Source organism: Ambystoma mexicanum, chromosome 3p, assembly GCF_040938575.1.
Source record: "Ambystoma mexicanum isolate Mex_15411 chromosome 3p, UKY_AmexF1_1, whole genome shotgun sequence".
NCBI lineage: Eukaryota > Metazoa > Chordata > Amphibia > Caudata > Ambystomatidae > Ambystoma > Ambystoma mexicanum.
The window spans coordinates 1,054,117,829-1,054,135,348 of NC_090925.1; the positions used below are offsets into that span (position 1 = coordinate 1,054,117,829).

The 17,520-nt window shown below is 44.5% G+C and overlaps 1 protein-coding gene across 1 annotated transcript in view; it reads left to right on the forward strand.

Moving 5' to 3' along the window:
- STC2 (stanniocalcin 2) overlaps nucleotides 1–17,520 on the forward strand; it is a 74,328-nt gene that overhangs the window by 22,557 nt on the left and 34,251 nt on the right. The window contains exon 2 of the mRNA XM_069652418.1: nucleotides 3,822–3,964. Coding sequence (XP_069508519.1) covers nucleotides 3,822–3,964 — 143 coding nt within the window. The remainder of the gene's footprint in view (nucleotides 1–3,821; nucleotides 3,965–17,520) is intronic.

The window sequence follows — 17,520 nt, forward strand, 5'->3', positions numbered from 1 at the left end:
TACAATCCACCCTGTAAAGGAACACAGAGGACAGACAGTTTCACAAAGGAAAGGGATGCACTCTGGATATTGACAGGAGCGTAGTCAGTAAAACAATCAGTCTTAACTCTTCAAGGTTATTTGGTTTCAGCACCAAGGGAACAAGGGTTAGTGAAATTTACAATGGGCCTTTGGATAAGGACCAGGGGGACATAACCACAAAGACTTGGTGCTTGAGATGATCTTGATGCACGATAGCTTAGAGTCAGTTCCAGGAACCTTTGCAGCTCCTGCAACAGAGTTCAAGATGGGAGACAGCTGCAGGTTTCAGGCGGCAGGCAGTTCAGCAAGCAAGGCTGGACGGATGGCTGCAGGCTGGCCTACACGGCTGCTCAGGGTCAAGAATAGTTGTCTCTGTGCTGGTTGGCGGATCTGGAACACTGGTCGAGGCATCTCGGACGGCTTTAGTGATTGCAGCATGACAACAGTTAGTGATGCAGCCGACCGCAATTCGAGGGCTCGACTGTCTCAAATGTCCTTAAAATATGGACGCTGGTTGATGCTTGTCGTGGCACTCCTCGTAGCTTCTTCGCTGGGCTTGTGTCATCCTTTAAGGTGGACAGCCCAAAGCTGAGGAGAATGTTTGCAGTAAACCGCCTTGTCCTTTGGTCAGAGGCTCTATGGCAATTCCCACCCAGGAAGCTGGCTGGCACAACCTAGCAGGGCACGCTGTGTGCTGTCTGGGTACCAGTTCTGGAGCTGCTGGGTGGGTCCTCTGAGTATGGTATCTCCTTCTGTTCCCTGGGAGATTTTTAGGAGAGGGATTTTGCTTCCCTCTTGGAAATCCTGGTCTTCCTTCACTGAAGGAAGCTGTGAGGCAAACTGTGCCTTCTGCCAGGATACACATGAGTCCTTCTTCTTACTCCTTTCAAAGTTGCCGGATGATCTGCCAAAAGAGGGGCTCCATCCTTTTTTTAAACCAAATAGACCCCAGTGATTGGTACAGGCTAAGCTTACCTTAATGAACCAATCCTAGGTCCCCACCAACAATCTTCTGGTCTGCGTGAGGTCCTAACCAGAGTGATTTGCAACAAGAAAGGTAAAGTATGACCCCATGTACTACTAAATCCCACCCATATTCCTGTCTGTTGTGGATCAAAGTGTCTCTGTGGTTAATTGAGCTCTCTGTGGCTCCTTGTCAAAGCGCACGTCTCTCTTGAAGTCTGTGGTGAGAACAGACATTTTGTCTCCCTCAAATCATACTACTTCCCTCTGAAAGGGGGTCCCCAGCAGGGGTTGCCTACTTAAACAGTTGTCCCAGACATGACATTCACTGCCCTTCATACAGAGGGGTGGGAGCTAGTTTCAAGTTGACACAGTGCATATCAAAGAGGTATTGGTTTCCTGTCCCCTTTTGTCAGTTTTGCAATCAGGCCTCTTGCAGGCCTGTTTCAATTAACTCTCATCAGCATGTGCTGCCAACAGCAGTACTTTGACAAAAGACTGGGCAGATCCATGGAACATTTGATATTTAATTAGACTGGTCAATGCAGGAGGAAGGTGTTGCCTTCCCTCTTCCTGAGATGTTTTGATGTACCGTAGCTGTCAGATTCCAGCTGAAAATGACAGGGAGACTGCGCCTGTAGGCTGTGTCTACCCAGAGTATGTTTTTGTTGTGCGGCAAGCCTAGGAAAATGGGTGCAGTTTAGCACCACACATTTTCTGAGGTTGTTCTCCCAACGTTCAATTCCTCGCACACCATGAAGGGATACATTATTACATTTATATAGCTATTGAAAGATATTTAGGACTTGGTAGTACCCTATGGCTGCTTGTGTTAGGTTTGAGAAGATTTCCACCTAGGCCATCAGACTTTATGACTCCCTGATCCCGCTCGTTAGGGTGGGTGGCATGGCTCAAGGAGCCGTCGGCTGAGGAAAGCTCCAGTGGAACTAATGGTAAAATTCAGCCTGCGTGATCCACCATAGACATGTTTTTGACTCACATCCACAATCTCTGTCCTGATTCCTCTGACTGGGCAAAAGGCTGTCTGCCTTAAGAGATTTCTGGAGTGCACTGGTTGTGCACGTATTTTTAGGCACCTTTCATCACATCTTCCCTGGGAAGTAATGTACTAAATTGGATGGCAGCTGCCAGGTAGCGCTGACTGAGGGAATTTATTAATTCAGGTATTATCAAGAGTCCCTTAAGCACACTAGGGTAGAGGTTGGTAACTGGTGTATTTAAGTGAGGACAAGTTAGGTGGATATTAGATGTGGGGTCCCTCTTGGCATGAGAACGGTTTAGACTTGAAATAATGTTTGTTAAAATATCATAAAGGTTAAACCGTCTGCTGTTTGAGTTTGTTCTCTGGTTAGCCAATAAACTGGAATCTTGAAAAAGGAACACTTCATTTCATCCGGCCAAGGTTAAAAAGGGACAATTGGAAATGTTGTTGAGTTGCAGAGCTGAAACTGCTTTCATCTTTCTTCCCACACCCAATCAAACCCGGCTTCTGGGTGCCGAGCTGGAAACACACCTTAAGCCCCTCTTACTCACTCCCAAAAGACTTCTGTCGCAGATACAATAGTACTTAGGGCATTTGTTAAGGGTACTTTGTGCTGCCCTGCACCCCGGGCTCCATGCCTATTTTTTAATGGACTGTGCAGTGAGAAGCAATGTTTGCCTTTTCAGTGTCATTGGGGGTCATTCCGAGGTTGGAGGTAAGGAATTACCGGCACTGGTAAGGGTGCCGATGCCGGTAATCCCTTACCACCCTATTCCGAGGTCCCTTTGCGGGTCCTTCCTTACCACCTGCTTTTAGCAGGAGTTAAGTACGGGACCCGCAAAGGTACTTCGGAGGTAATTACGGTACCGTAATTTACGGTGCCGTAATTACCTCCTTCCCCATTCCCTTTGAGCCCTATGGGGCAGAAATGGGTATGGGCAAGGGCAAAAGGTGAATGGGGAATTACCGGTCCCTCCAACCCTGGAATGGACCTGTAATTACTCCATTCACCATGCCGGATTTGGGACGGTTTTGTGGTTAGCTCCGAACCCGGAATGAGGCCCACTGTCTTGTTATGCTAACATACTACCTACGACTTTGGTTGCACAAGCTTATCAGGGCCTGTAAAAGAGTCCATAACCTACATGCGGCCCACTGGCGAAGCGGGGCCCCCTGCAATGAGGGGGCCCCAGTGCCACATGTCCTGGGAAGGGGCACCCTCAGACTTGAAATTAAAGTTTCTTTTTGAAGTGACTGCCTTCATAAAGAAATTATTTCTGAACAGAAATAAATTCTTTATGAAGGCAGAGGGTCTTCAAAAAGAAACTATTTTTTAAGTCCGATGGCTCTCCCCTTATCCCCAACCCCCGACCCCATGACAAGGAGTGTGGGGAGACCTATGACTTCAAAAAAGAAAGAGTTCCATTTGGAAGTAACCCGGCCTTCATAAAGAACTTATTTCCATTTTGGAATCGCACAAATTGTGCAGTAGACAGAAAAAAACAGGAGGCCTCAGGCTGTGCAAGTGCAGCAGGTACTGGAGGTGAAGTTACTCCCAAATTGCAGTGCACAAGGATGAATTATTCAGCCGTCGTCCAGACAGGTTCATTTAAAAGGGAATGGGCAGGAGGAAGAGCGAGACACAAGGCACGCAAAAGCTTGAAGTGAATTGCCTCAGAGTACCGGCCCAAGTACAGCCATGAATCGGGGACGATTTGCATGTTGCATCCTGGCTGGACTCATGCCTGCAGTCGGGCACTAAGTGGCTCGCAAGTTAATATTGCCGCGACGCAGCAGGTAGCCCTGTATTGATCGCTTCCATGTCTTTCCTCAGCGGAGATCCAGCACTGCCTGGTGAATGCGGGCGATGTCGGCTGCGGAGTCTTCGAGTGCTTCGAGAATAACTCCTGCGAGATCCGAGGTCTTCACGAGATCTGCATGACCTTCCTGCACAACGCCGGCAAGTTCAAAGCCCAGGTAACACTGCAGGACCATGAAAGAATCTCTCCTTAAATGTTCTTTATTTTTATGAAACGCTCTATTAAAAAAAAGGCTGAAAATTTGCAAAAACCCGTAATGACGGTGTAACTATTGCATTGGAGGCTCAATACAGTCCCAGGTTCATTAGAAAAAGCAAGTTGAGAGTCACATCCATTAGGTAATTTGGGAGATTTCCCGGCATCTGAGTGGCAGTAAACTCTTAACAGGTCCTAAAAACAGAAACTTGGGGCCTTATTACGGGTTTGAGGAACTGCTTAAAACCGCACGTAATACCCTTAATGGCTTTTTTTCTTAACGATTTGCCTGGTTATGGGCGACCAACCACAGGCAAAAAAGTGCCTGCTCGTGAGTGATATATATATATATATATATATATATATATATATATATATATTTATATATTACCTTCACACAAAATGGCTGTATTACCTCCCACGGTATTAATATCTCTATTCCCCAATGAAGTCCTATGGGACCCAAGAACATTAATAATCAGATGGAGACGTGCCATTAATGCCGATGGCAGCAATAGTTACGTTTGGCAGAATAGTTCAGCAAGGGATGCTTACATATCACGTGACTTCCCCTTTGAGCTATATGCATGGAAAAAAAATGGAAACCAAACATGCTTAAAAAAGGGAACATCTTTGCCTTTTTTGTGATGAACCTCCTTCCGGGGCACCAGTGGTCCAGGGATGAATATTGGTTTCTAAACCATCAATCAGCCCCACACTTCTAGTACACCAGAAGGGATCCGAAAAGATTGGAACACAAGTAAATTATAAACCTCTTTGTCGAATTTATATTAACAAGGACGGAATGGCAGACTTATCTCTGCGAGTTCTAGCACACTACAAAATACAACCCACACTGTAAAGGAATGCAGAGGACAGACAGTTTCACGACGGAAAGGGATGCACTCTGGATACTGATAGAAGTGTAGTCAGTAAAGCAATCAGTCTTAACTGTTCACGGTTATTTGGTTTCAGCACCAAGGGAGCAATGTTATGTTAAAATATTTAATCTGCGCCAAAGCCCTTAGGCGTCCAGGTGCTTCATAGTACAAAGGTCTATAAGTTATTCTGAAGTTTCAAACCTACACAAACAACCTATTTTTCAGGAGCTTCCTAAATACAATATGGCTGTCCTCTTTACGCATGGATCCAGGCAATTTATTCCATGCTCGAGTGGCCAAGACCGGAAAGGAGCACCCTCTTCCTTGCGCTCTTTTGATACAGTGAATTTTCAGAAGACAAGCTTTAGCTGAAGGTAGGTTTCTCTTAGGTTGGCATACTACCAGCCGATCCCTAAGGTACTGGGGGGGGCAATCCCCAAAATACATTTATGAGCCAGGGTCAACATTTTAAAAGCAACTCTCGCTGCCATTGGTAGCCAATGCATCTCTCTCCTAGCTGCAGATGTTAGATCTTTCCGTGTCAGTTTATGCACAATGCGTACAGCTGCATTGTGTTTTTTTTGCAAAATTTGTATGTGCTTTTTACTCGCAACTCCCAATAGGTAGTTACAATAGTCCAGTCGTGAGAGAATGACATCTCTGGCCAGCTTGGCACAGTTCTCTTTCGTGATCATTGGTCTAACTAACCTTAGAATGCTAAGGTAGTAATTGGTGTTTCTTACGATTCCTTGAACCTGGGCATCAGCATTAAGGCTTGCTTCCATAAAGACACCAAGAGTCTTGACCTTGGCCACTACTAGAATTAAGTTCTCTTCTATAGAGAAGATTGACTTAACTTTTTCCTTGCCTGACTGGAGCCATAAATCGTGAGTTCCGCTTTGGCTGCATTCAAGCATAACCAGTTTATCGATATCCAGTTCTTAATCTTCTGGTATATACTTTTGAGCTTCTCTTGATCTCTTGATCTCTTGTACGCTGAAAATCGTCAGCATAGTTGGAGAAAAAATAATCCTAGTCTCTCCAACTCCTTGCATAGTGGCTGTATATATAAAATTTAAATAACAGAGGTGACAAACAGGCCCTCCGGGGCACTCCACACATCAAAAGGGTAGCCTCTAATGCATTGTCTCCCAAATATACCCTTGATCTACCTCCCTCCAAGAAGGCTTGTACCCAGGAAATTGCTTTCTCGGAGAGTCCCCCATCACTTTCAGCCTCTTCAGTAAAATCGGATAGGCCAAAATATCAAACACTGCTGACAGGTCTAAGAGGGTCAGCAGTCCTAATCTGCTTTTTTCCAATGCTTCCACTAGAGCACTCTCAGTGCCATGAGCACACCTAAAGCCTGATTGTTTTTCATGAAAGATTCCAGCCTCTTCCATATGTATTTGGAGTTGGGTGGCAGCAATCCTATCTTCCAATTCCAAAAAGAACACTGTGTTCGTAATAGGTAGCAAGCTGGATGCATCTATTCGATCAAGTCCTTGTTTTTTTACCAAAGGTGTAACTGCCCCATCTTTTATAAGTAGCGGAATACTGCTATGCTTAAATGTAGAATTTACAAATCTACAGAGAAATGGGATGAAGATATCTTGATGTCCGAAGATAACTCTAGAGGGTAATAGATCTCCTGGACAATTAGTCGGGTGCATATTTTTCATGATTTCTTTGATTTCCTGAGTAGTTAGATCCTTAAAGCTAAAGCCATTGGATGGTGTCTCTTGGATATCGCTCTTTTGACCAGGAGCACAACTCTCATCCAACCTTTTTTTTAAGCTTATCCCTAGACCTTTTCTTTGTTGTAGCTGCTTCCATCCCATCAAGTTCCTTCTTCATCTTGTTCTGAGCCAAAAAGAGTTTGTCCACGAATGCACTTTGTACTCGATCAGTCATCCTTAGAGGGATTTATATCCGGCGTCAGGGCTCTGGGTTTTTCCCAGGATTTGAAAACTCTAAAGAGTTCTTTTGTCTGATTCCCAGCCTTATTAATTCAATCATTATAATGGGTACCTTTTTGATTTAGTGATCCTTTCTTTATATTCTTTTTCTTTGCATTTCCATGCAGCCTTACTAGTAGAATGTTTGTCTCTTTTTTGTTTTTAATTGCGCTAGTTCAGTAGAAAACCAATCTTGATTTGGCTTTTCCTTCACACTTCTCAGTTTACTAGGAGCAAGCCTATCCAATAGTTTTGTCTTCTCCTCATTATAAGATTTGACAAGAGTATTAGGATGATCCGAATCAGTTTTTGACCATAGGTCATACATACACTCTGCCAATTTTACAGTAGTTTCTACTTACTACCTTACAGGCTTTTTCATGTTGATGTTTCAACGGAGAAGGGAGCATTACTTGGCATTGTATCGTGGCATGGTTGGACCATATATATGGGGTGGTTTTCATCTCAGTCAGTAATAAGATATCATAGGCAACCCATTCAAAATATTACCTTTGATATGTGTAGGCTCAGAATTAAATATCGTAAGACTCTCATTATTCAGGAGAGTTTCCAATTCTAGGGCTTTTTTGTCCTTTTTATCCCCTTTCCAAAGATTAAAATCCCCCAGTAAAATCAATACGGAATTTGATGTCTGCATCAGGGATAATACATTAATAAGATCATCATTAAATGTCATAGATTCCCCAGGTGGCCTATATACCAGCAAAAAATTCATGCTAAAGTTATGAGCTAAGCAAGGGGTCGTAAATGTCAAGGGGACAGAACCACAATTTATCTGGTGCTTGAGATCGTCTTGATGCTCGACAGCATTGAATCAGTACCAGGACGTTTTGCAGCTCCTGCGACAGAGTTTCAGAAGGGAGACAGTTGCATGTATCAGGCGGCAGGCAGTTCGGCAAGCGAGGCTGGACGGATGGCTGCAGGCTGGCCTACACAGCAGCTCAGGGTCAGGAATCGCTGTCTCTGTGTTGGTTGGCGGATCTGGAACACTGGTCGAGGCGTCTCAGATGGCTTTAGTGACTGCAGTGTGACAACAGTCAGTGGTGCAGCCATTCGTGGTTCGAGGGCTCGACTGCCTTGAAAATGTCCTTAAAAGACGGACCTGGTTGATGCTTGTTGTGGCACTCCTCCTAGCATCTTGGCAGGTCGTGTGTCCTCCTTTAAGGTGGATGGCCAAAAGCTGAGGAGAGGGTTTGCAGGCAACAGCCTTGTCCTTTGTTCATAGACTCTCTGGCACTTCCCACCTAGGAAGCTTGCTGGCAGAACCTAGCAGGGCACGCTTTGTGCTGGCTGGGTACCGGTTCTGGAGCCGCTAGATGGGTCCTCTGGGTCCGGTTTCTCCCTCAGTTCCCTGGTAGATGTGTAGGGGAGGGATCTTGCTTTCCTCTTGGAAATCCTGGCCTTCCTTCACTGGCGTAAGCTGTAAGGCAGACTGTACCTTCAGTCAGGGTCTAAATGAGTCCTTCTTCTTACTCCTTTCATAATCATCGGATTATCTGCTAAGTGAGGAGCTTGACCCTCATTTAAAGGCAAATGGGCCCCAGTGATTGGCGCAGGGCAAGCCTACCTTAATGCACCAATCCTGGGTACCTCCCAACAATCTTCTGTTATGCGTGAGGTCACAAACAGAGTGCTTTGCAACAGGAAACGTAAGAGGTGACAACATGTACTCCTAGGTCCCACCCATCCTTCTGTCTGATGTAGATCAAAGTATCTCTCTGGTTACCTGAGCCCTCTGTGACTCTTGATCAAAGCACAGGTCTCCCTTGAAGTTTGTTGTGAGAACAGTCTTCTGTCTACCTCAAATCACATACTTCGTCCCTCTGAAAGGGGTCTGCTCTGCAGGGGTTGCCTATGGTAAATAGTGGGCCCATACAGAAGGGTGAGAGCAGGCTACACGTTCACACATTGCATATCCAAGAGGTGTTAGTCATGCCTTCCTCATGTCCATTCTGCGATCAAGACTGACATAGGCCTGTTCCAATTAACTCCTATTAGTATGCGCTGCCACCAACAGTTTAGACAATAGGAAGGCAGATCCATGGAACCTTTGATATTTTAATTAGGCTGCAAATGGCTGGAGTAAGGTGTCACCTTCCCCTTTCTTGAGATGCTTTGATGTATTCGTGGCTGTCACATTCCAGCTGAACATGACGGGCGGACGCGCCTGTAGGCTGTGTCCTCTTGGAGTACACTCGACTATGCATTTGTTGTGCGGTGAGCAGGGAAAATGTGTGTGGAATGGTCCCACACATTTTGGGAGGCTGATCTCCCATCCTCCCTTTTTCATTTCAAAAGTCAAAAAATCCCAGGCGAGTGCACACTCTCCGTGAGGATAGTCAAATTCCTCACACTTTTTAACCCCAGAACTAGTCAATACCTCTGTCTGGTGATCTGCAGTGCACCATGCAGAATGTTCAAAATTGTCTTGCAGCCAAAATGTAAATGCCCAGATTTTTTGGTTTACCGGCACTGCACATTTTGGAAAGTGTCGAGACTGAGGAATGCAGGTATAAAGAGATGTGGGCACTTAGTCACAGAGCGATTTCCAATGGGGTTTTGCCATTATAAAATGCTTCTGTGAATTAGGCCCTTTGTCGAGTTCAGGCAATGTGGCTGAGGACGAAGGCTAGATTAGAGGTCGATGTCACTGCTTCCAAAATCAGCAGCTTAGTGGCCACCTCTTATGAGCACATTTCAGTGAGTGGCTCCAGCAAAAAGAAAACATTTCTGCTTCATGTGAAGAAACTTTTGTGGATCTATTGAGGCCGTCACATTTTCACCTGAGTTTGGTTATTCAAGCTTCGATACGATTATACATTATATTATACCTTATACAGAGATGAGAATGCTGCTGAGACTGGAAAACACAAACTTGCTTTAGACCCCAGTTGTCGAACTCCAGGCCTTAAGAGCCAGATTTTCAAGAAACCCTCCATTCATGAGATACATTTGCATTTCGGGAGTATAGCTCAGGGGCAACGTGCTCGCCTTGGAAGCAAGACGACACGGAGCACCACAGGTTTGATTTCCCAAGTATGCGCTTAGAAACCTTTGGGTATTAAGTGCGTTATAAATAACCTATCATACCATATAATGATTCTAAATATATGCACATTTTTCCTCATGAATATTCACCATCAGGATTCCAGCCATCGAAGCCTAGAGTTGGACAACCCTTAGAGCAAATGGTTCAGTGAACGCTGAACGGACACGATATCTGCCAAAGGAAAATGACGACTAGAATTGGGTGCGTTTGACAGCTTTGGTGCAATTCATGTGATACTTTCTATTTCTCGTGAGCGTTCTGGACATTTTCATAGTGGTCAAATGTAAAAATAGCACATGGGCACTCATTTTATCTTCTTGCCCCATATCACCATCTCTCTAACTCCAGAATGGGTTGAGCGCATCGAGTAATGGAGACCGTTCCTTTTGTATTGTATTGTATTGTATTGTATTGTTTATTTGATAATGCGCACAAAACCCAGGGGTAGCCGGGCGCAGCAGGTACAAGGTTACTTAAGCTTGGGTTACATACAGAGTATAGGCGAGAAACAACATAACAGTGCAATACACGCCGTGTGGAAGAAAAAAAAAAACTAGCATATTATAGTTTTGAGGGAGTGTACAGGTATAGGTAAGAGAACAGAATCATTTTAGACAACGGTATCGTGGTCATTGGATGCCACGAGAGTTAGTTGTCGTTTGTCCAGAGCCAGTTTTTTACCTTGCATCTAAAATTGGAGTAGGGTAAGTTGGCTCTCAGTACAATGGGCAGTGCGTTCCAGGCCTGGGCAGCTTTGACAGGGAAGCTTGCTCCGCCCGCTTTGGAGCGTCTGAATCTAGGGGTTTCGAGCAGGTAGTGGTTAGTAGCCCTAGTATGGTGCCTGGATGATTTTCTAGTCAGTCTGGCTGAGATGTAGGGGGGAGCAGTGTTGTTGAACCCTTTATGGGTAAGCGATAGTGTCTTGAGCAGGACTCTGTCGCTAATTTTGAGCCAGTGGTGGTCTTTCCTAACGGTTGAGATATGTGCTTTGCGGGGTATGTCAAGGGCTGCTCTAAGAGCGTTGTTTTGAAGGATTTGCATTTTATTTATGATGGATTTGTTGGCACCTGCATAGAGGGCATTGTAATAGTCCAGTTTGGACATGACTAATGCATTGGCAAGCATGATGCAGTTGGTTTTAAAGAGGTAAGGTCTACAGGTCCTGATTAATTTGCAGGTGTACGCTGTAGAGGATGCCAGGGTGTTAACTTGTTTTTTGAGGGATAGAGTGGAATCGAGGTAAAAGCCTAGGGTTTTTACCTCGGTGGCCACCTTGATTGTGTTGCCATCTATGTTGAAATTACGATAGTTGGGGCTCAGTTTTTTTAGGTTGGAGTCGGAACCCAGTATTAATATCTCAGTTTTGTTGTCATTTAGGCAGAGGCCGTGGGAGGCCATCCATGCCTGAATGAGGAGGTAGATTTTGTTTACTAGAGCTGTATCTTCGACAAAGTTGCCTGATAGAGGTATGAGAATCTGCGTATCGTCCGCATAATTCGTGTAGGTTACCCCTAATTTGTCAAGTTTGTCGAAAAGAGGCTTAGTAAAGATATTATACATAGTCGGGGAGACACATGAGCCTTGTGGGACACCACAAGTGATCTGGATTGGGTCCGCTGCTGCTACAGGGGAGAACACTCTCATCGAACGGTTGGCTAGGAAGGATTGTACCCATGCTATAGCTTCACTTGAGAAGTGAGCGGCAGACGCTAGATGGTTGCATAATACTGCGTGATCCACTAGGTCAAAGGCCGCTGACAGGTCAAGGAGGAGGAGCATAGCTGTATTACCTTTATCCTTCAGCTCGTCGATTTGTGTTTTGAGGTCAATGAGGGCTGTTTCGGTACCGTGCAGTGGTCTGAAGCCAGATTGCTGTGTACCTAACAGTTGGTGCTTCTCCAAATGGTTTTGGATTTGGAGGTAGGCTACTCTGTCAATGATTTTAAGGAGAAATGGGACTGTAGTAATAGGCCTGTAGTTAGTGGGGATAGCTGGGTCAAGTGTCTGTTTTTTGAGGAGGGGGAGAACCCAGGATCCTTTAAGGTTGGTAGGTACAGTGCTCGTGTTGAAGGAGGCATTGATAAGTTTCGAGATGAAGGGTGCTAGATCTCTAGCTGCATCCTTAATGATTTGCGCAGGGCAACTGTCGCATTGGCAATTTGACGGTTTAAGGGACAGAATGACCTTTTCAGTTTCCAAAATAGAGATATTGGTAAACCTGAAGGGTTTACCGTTGTTTTGGGAGGGTGTGCTGGGTAACTCCTTCAATGGGGTGGTGTGAGTACAGTGAGGGCTCAAGGAGGCTTTTTTCTCAGCAATTTTAGATTGAAGGGTTATGATTTTATTTGCTAGAGCATTTTGGATGCTAGTGCACCAGGATTTGTCCTTGGGGACATTGTCTGTGGGGTCAATAGGGTTTTCCAATTCACGAAGAATAGTGAAGAGCTCTTTGGAGTTAGAGTTGGCTTTACTGATTCTATGATTGAATGAGTCTTTTTTCGTTTGAATAATTTCCTTTTTGTATTTTTTGGCAAAGTTAGCAAGTGTGGTTTTATTGTCGGCAGAGGGAGTATGCCTCCAAATAGCTTGGAGTTTGCGTTTTTGGATACGCATTTGTTTGAGATGGGGGGTGAACCAAGAGTTAAGGTGAGTTTCACGTTTACTTTTATGAAGTTTGGTAGGGGCAATCAAGTCTAGAGCTTTGGTCATGGCATTGTTAAATGATTCAACTAACTCACTAGGGTTGGAATCATTAGGACTAGCTATGAGAGTTGGTAGGAGAAGTGGAAGTAGTTTTTCAGCTGTGATTTCGGGGTAGGTCCAGTGAAATGCAGAGAGGGCGCTAGGGAAGAATTGGTCACCTGTCAAGCGCCGACTGACATGCAATAGACTCTTCTCCCCAACCCCCATTACCAACCTTTTGAGGGACACCATCGTAATAGAAAAGTGGAGGAACCCAACGAGCCGTCCTGCCCCAGGTGAGCTTCTACGATGTAAGCACAGGTTAGCAGGGAGATTAGGACTTCCACACACCTTCAAATTCCCCATGCCTCCACTGAACCCCATAGTCGTTGCGCTTCTTTTGTAATGACCAGCAACACATCTCTCCTGCAGATACAAATCGCACGAAAGTAGGGACAGGGCGCTGGGTTAACAAGATAGGTTTAGACTGCAACTTTTTTAACGCACGTGAAAGGTGATTTCTTGTTTTACATGGCGAGCTGCCTGCCACAGTGTAACTTTTTTTAGCCCATTTCTCCAACCATGACCAGTATGTCATTTCTGCATGCGTGAGCCCCTGAGGAAACATGCTCAGCTCTCCAATGGATGTTGAAATGTAGCGACTTCATAATAGGTAGGGTGACCAGAAATCCCGGTTTTGCCGGGACCAACCTGGTATTTTACCCTTGGCCCTGCGACCCAAGACTTTTGTAACTTTTCAAATCCCGTCCCGGGATTCGATGGATGGCGGACTAATGTCCCAGTTATTGCTGGTAACCCTTGTTTAAATACCGTAACCGGCCCGGGCACAGATCTTCATGTTTGCGTATGATTGCGTTTCACACCCTTCCCCTTCCTCCGTGGCTCCTTGCCTCCAATGAGCTTTTAATAAACAGGTACTTTGTGTGTAAAAGGTCGCCAACATAGAAGTTGGACTAGAGTTTAATTGGAGTTTTACGCATATTTTAGTCTGTCGTTTGTGTTTGTCTGCTGAAACTGTAGTCCTCCTTCTATGTTGGGGGCCCGTCCATTGTTTTAATTCTAAAAAATCTGGTCACCCTACTTATAGCCTCGTGTGTTTGCAGGTAAGTACTTTTTATTCTTTCTTGGTTGCCAGGGTTAACGGTTCTACACAAGCCATAATACCCACCAGCACATCCGCCACCTGCTCTAGGCTGCACTTGACAACTTGAGAGTACCCACTCAAGCCTCACCCTCAAAGCATTCGACATTACATGACCCACATCACTCTCCCTTCAGCTGCACACGCTCAGCAGAGAAGCCACAACATTACAATGAAATAAACATGTACATCTCCTATGAGATTTTATAACACCTATTTTTTTCAAAAGTGTGTTTTTTAAGAGAGGTTTAGGGCCGGGGCGTCAAGTTGAACCAGACAGTGAACCGGTTGGGATTCAAACGCACACCTCTTGCAGGCCTCATCACTTAAAATAAGTAATAAACGGCTGTGGAATTTTAATGGTATTAGTGCAAGTGATTAATTATGGCAGGCAAAGTGCACCAGCCAACCACAATCTGTAAGGCTCACCGAGAAAGTTTTAAAAATAATGGGTTGAAATGGTCCATTTTTATAGCAGAAAAATCTTAATGCATGTCAGACTGGCTGTAATATCTGTGCACAAATCCTGTAAATAATGGCCTTATGCAGTATGAGGATACAATCCTGCCAATACAGTCCTTATAATTCATGCCAGAGGGCCTGCAATATCTGTATAATAGCATACGAGGTAGGTTCTTATTGCATGCTGGTGACATCACTAGTTATCTGCAATTAGAGGAGAACATCACTGGTGTAACTGCTATAACTATATTGTGTCATAAACATAACATAACTATATTTTGTCACTTATTTTAAACCACAAAATGGGGTGTTAAATGCTTTTTAATTAACCGTTCAACATATTTCTCTGCAACACATTTCAAGCTGAATATTAGTATTTTTCACCCACACAGATTCTGCACTGATTATATGTAAGCCTCTTCCACTAAAGTATGCAAAAGACCAGGTATTGATGGGATAGCAGTATTTGGCCACAGCTCCCTCCCTACCACATGTAAAAGGGATATTGCACGTTCCCTTGCATTCCCTTGACCTGATAGACTTGCAATATCTCTCCAATGTATGGTGGGGGTACTTTATCCCACATATAATAGTCTAGTTGTTACATTGCTCACCTGTAATAAGAACATGACAACAGTAGAATATGTGTAGTAACATATTGCATTTGGGGTGTGACATCACAATGACTTCTGCATGAGCCAGCAAAGGCCACAAGGACTGGCACCATGAACACTTAAAGTCTTGACTCTCTGTTCAGATTCCTTTCTTCTAAAATGCATTTCTTTGACACCTAACAACTAGTAATTGATAAGCAACTGTTTGTGGGTTTTTTTGTGCACTGCCGGAGGTCAACCCAGGTGTTCACTCACAACGACTAAAAAGCAGCCTGTGCTCCTGGCCTTCCTCAATCTGCATTCCTCCGTTCATCTTCCTCATTGCAGTTCTTTGGTAGTTATGGGAATGGAAGTCGATTCTTGAATTCTTATAGGTGGTCTGGAAAGTCTGGGTAATTGTTCTTTAAAGGTAAATCAGTGGTAGATGACTTGTAGGACTTACATACAGTAGGTCTTCCGCATCCTAAGTGGATGAGGGGAGGTGTTTCAGTAATGCATACGGCCGGGATGAGGCTATCCTCAAAAGAATGAGGATACCATGTGTCATCTGATGGTGCCATGATTTTCTCCCCCCCATGTGATCCTCCCTCATATAGCCACCCCCAGGGTCAGGATCAGGTAGCGGCTGGCGTCCCCTGGCCACATGGGGAGAGGTAATCGCTGGGAAAGGAGTGATGACACCATCAGATTCATCACACATCCAATTATGTCTCATGGTTCAGATAGCAGAATGTGTTTTGGAGAACACTGTCTGCTGCCTGACCTTGCTATGGCTGGGTCTGCCCCAGGCAAATTGTCATATAAAGTAAACGGTCCTCACCTTTTTCAGCCTAGGCTTAACTCCCGGGATTTTATATCATTCTTTTTGTTTCCTTGCTCTAATTTACCTAACTGTTTAGCTTGGTGAGCAATACAGGACTCGGCTCCAAAGGCCTGGGGAGGAAGAATACACACTCTTTTTATTTCTTCCACTTCTTCTACCTATAGTCCACTTTGGGACAGAAACCTTCTAGTGGGCAATCCCATTCAAAGGCACCTCTCGCACCTCATGCTAATAACTATTACTTTATCTTTCCAAACACTCATTGGGTCTCAGGCACTCGCATCAGTGTTGAATGAAGTGTGGAAGAGACCATATTTTCTCACCAGTGGAAACTTCTAACGATTGGTAATTAGCACTGCAATTGAGATTTAGGAAATCTAATCCCACTCAGGTTTTCATTGTCCTTCCTGTAACGAAAATTGAATAACAAAGTAAACCACCTTTTTATATAAACTTTGGAATGCTGACAAGACCACCATACGTGCATTACAATGTGAAAGGGAGTTTGCTTTTGTGGCACTGTATATTTATTTCAAACCATCTATAGAAACAGGTCGCAAGTCTATGTCAAACAATGACTATGAGCAGGTAACCATAACACAGGCCCTTCTTGACACTGTCTTTATATCTCAAAATGAAAATAATTAGCTAGTCCTGGCTTTAAAGTTAATTTCATACTGCATTCTAGGTGCAAGCTGAATGTGAAAAAACGAGTAGTACTGTACAATGGTATGCTAAAGGAAGCAAGGACATCATTAAATTATGTTTAAGCTTTCTGCAAGCTGTATCATTGCCATCAGATTGCCTTTAGGGGTGTTAGGTGAGGAAAGTGCGCAGTGGTTTGTCACCATTACTTGCTTTTGTGTATTTGTATACTAAGCAGTGTTCTTTAACTTCAACTGCAGACTACTCTAATGCAGCAAACCCCGGGTATTTTAAGGTGTCCGATATCTTGGTACATGGAAATGTTGTAGATTAGTACATTTGAGTACTTAAGGAAAACATTAATCTGATGTTTGTGCGCACTCGCAAGGGGCATTATGTGATCATTTGGAACATATTTTTAGGATGCTCTCCGAACCCTCAATTATTAGCATCTGGCTCCATCCCTGACCATCCACCAGCCTCTCACAACTTAAATGATGTTACTACTTTGATTTACAACGTATTCAATTCAATATGTATATGCCCATGTGTATGCTGATTTCGCTCATGTTTGGCTGTTAGAGCCAAGCCAGAGACCCTGGCTCAGCGCTGGCTTGGCTCTACCCGGGAACCAGTTCCCCCACCTCTACCTCAGGTTATGAGAGTTTTCTCAGGGGATTGAGACTGACATTAGTCACTGTGAGCCAGCAGCCCGCAGACCATCGTTATCATTAGCACCCCTGGCAGGAATGCCAGCCAATTAGGAAGCTTGGAATGATGGCTACATAAACTGCTATAAATCCACATTCCAAGCTTCATAAGTGCTGTGTGTCCCTCGCCCTGTACCTAACTTGCTCGCCCATCGCACCTATGCCGCTGTTGGCACCCAAAAAAAGCCCACATGGATGCTAAAGGCTAGAACAAATGTTTGAAAGAAAGAAAAAATAACATTGTGTTCCAGCAACACGCCACTTTCAGAAGTGGTTGTCCAATTTTAATCTTGATTATGTCATGATGATCAACCCTGAAAATTGACTCCCTCCCACAGAAGTGGCAGTCCGTTTTTCTTCTTTAAACATTTTCTTCAACCTTTAGTACCCTCGTGTGATTTTCCGCGAGGGCTAATAGCGATATAAACATCGGCCGCAGGCCGAGCCTGGTGGTAATGGCAGTCCAAGTTGAACTGGGTGGTGAGCCCGTACTGGCAGGGTACCTACATTA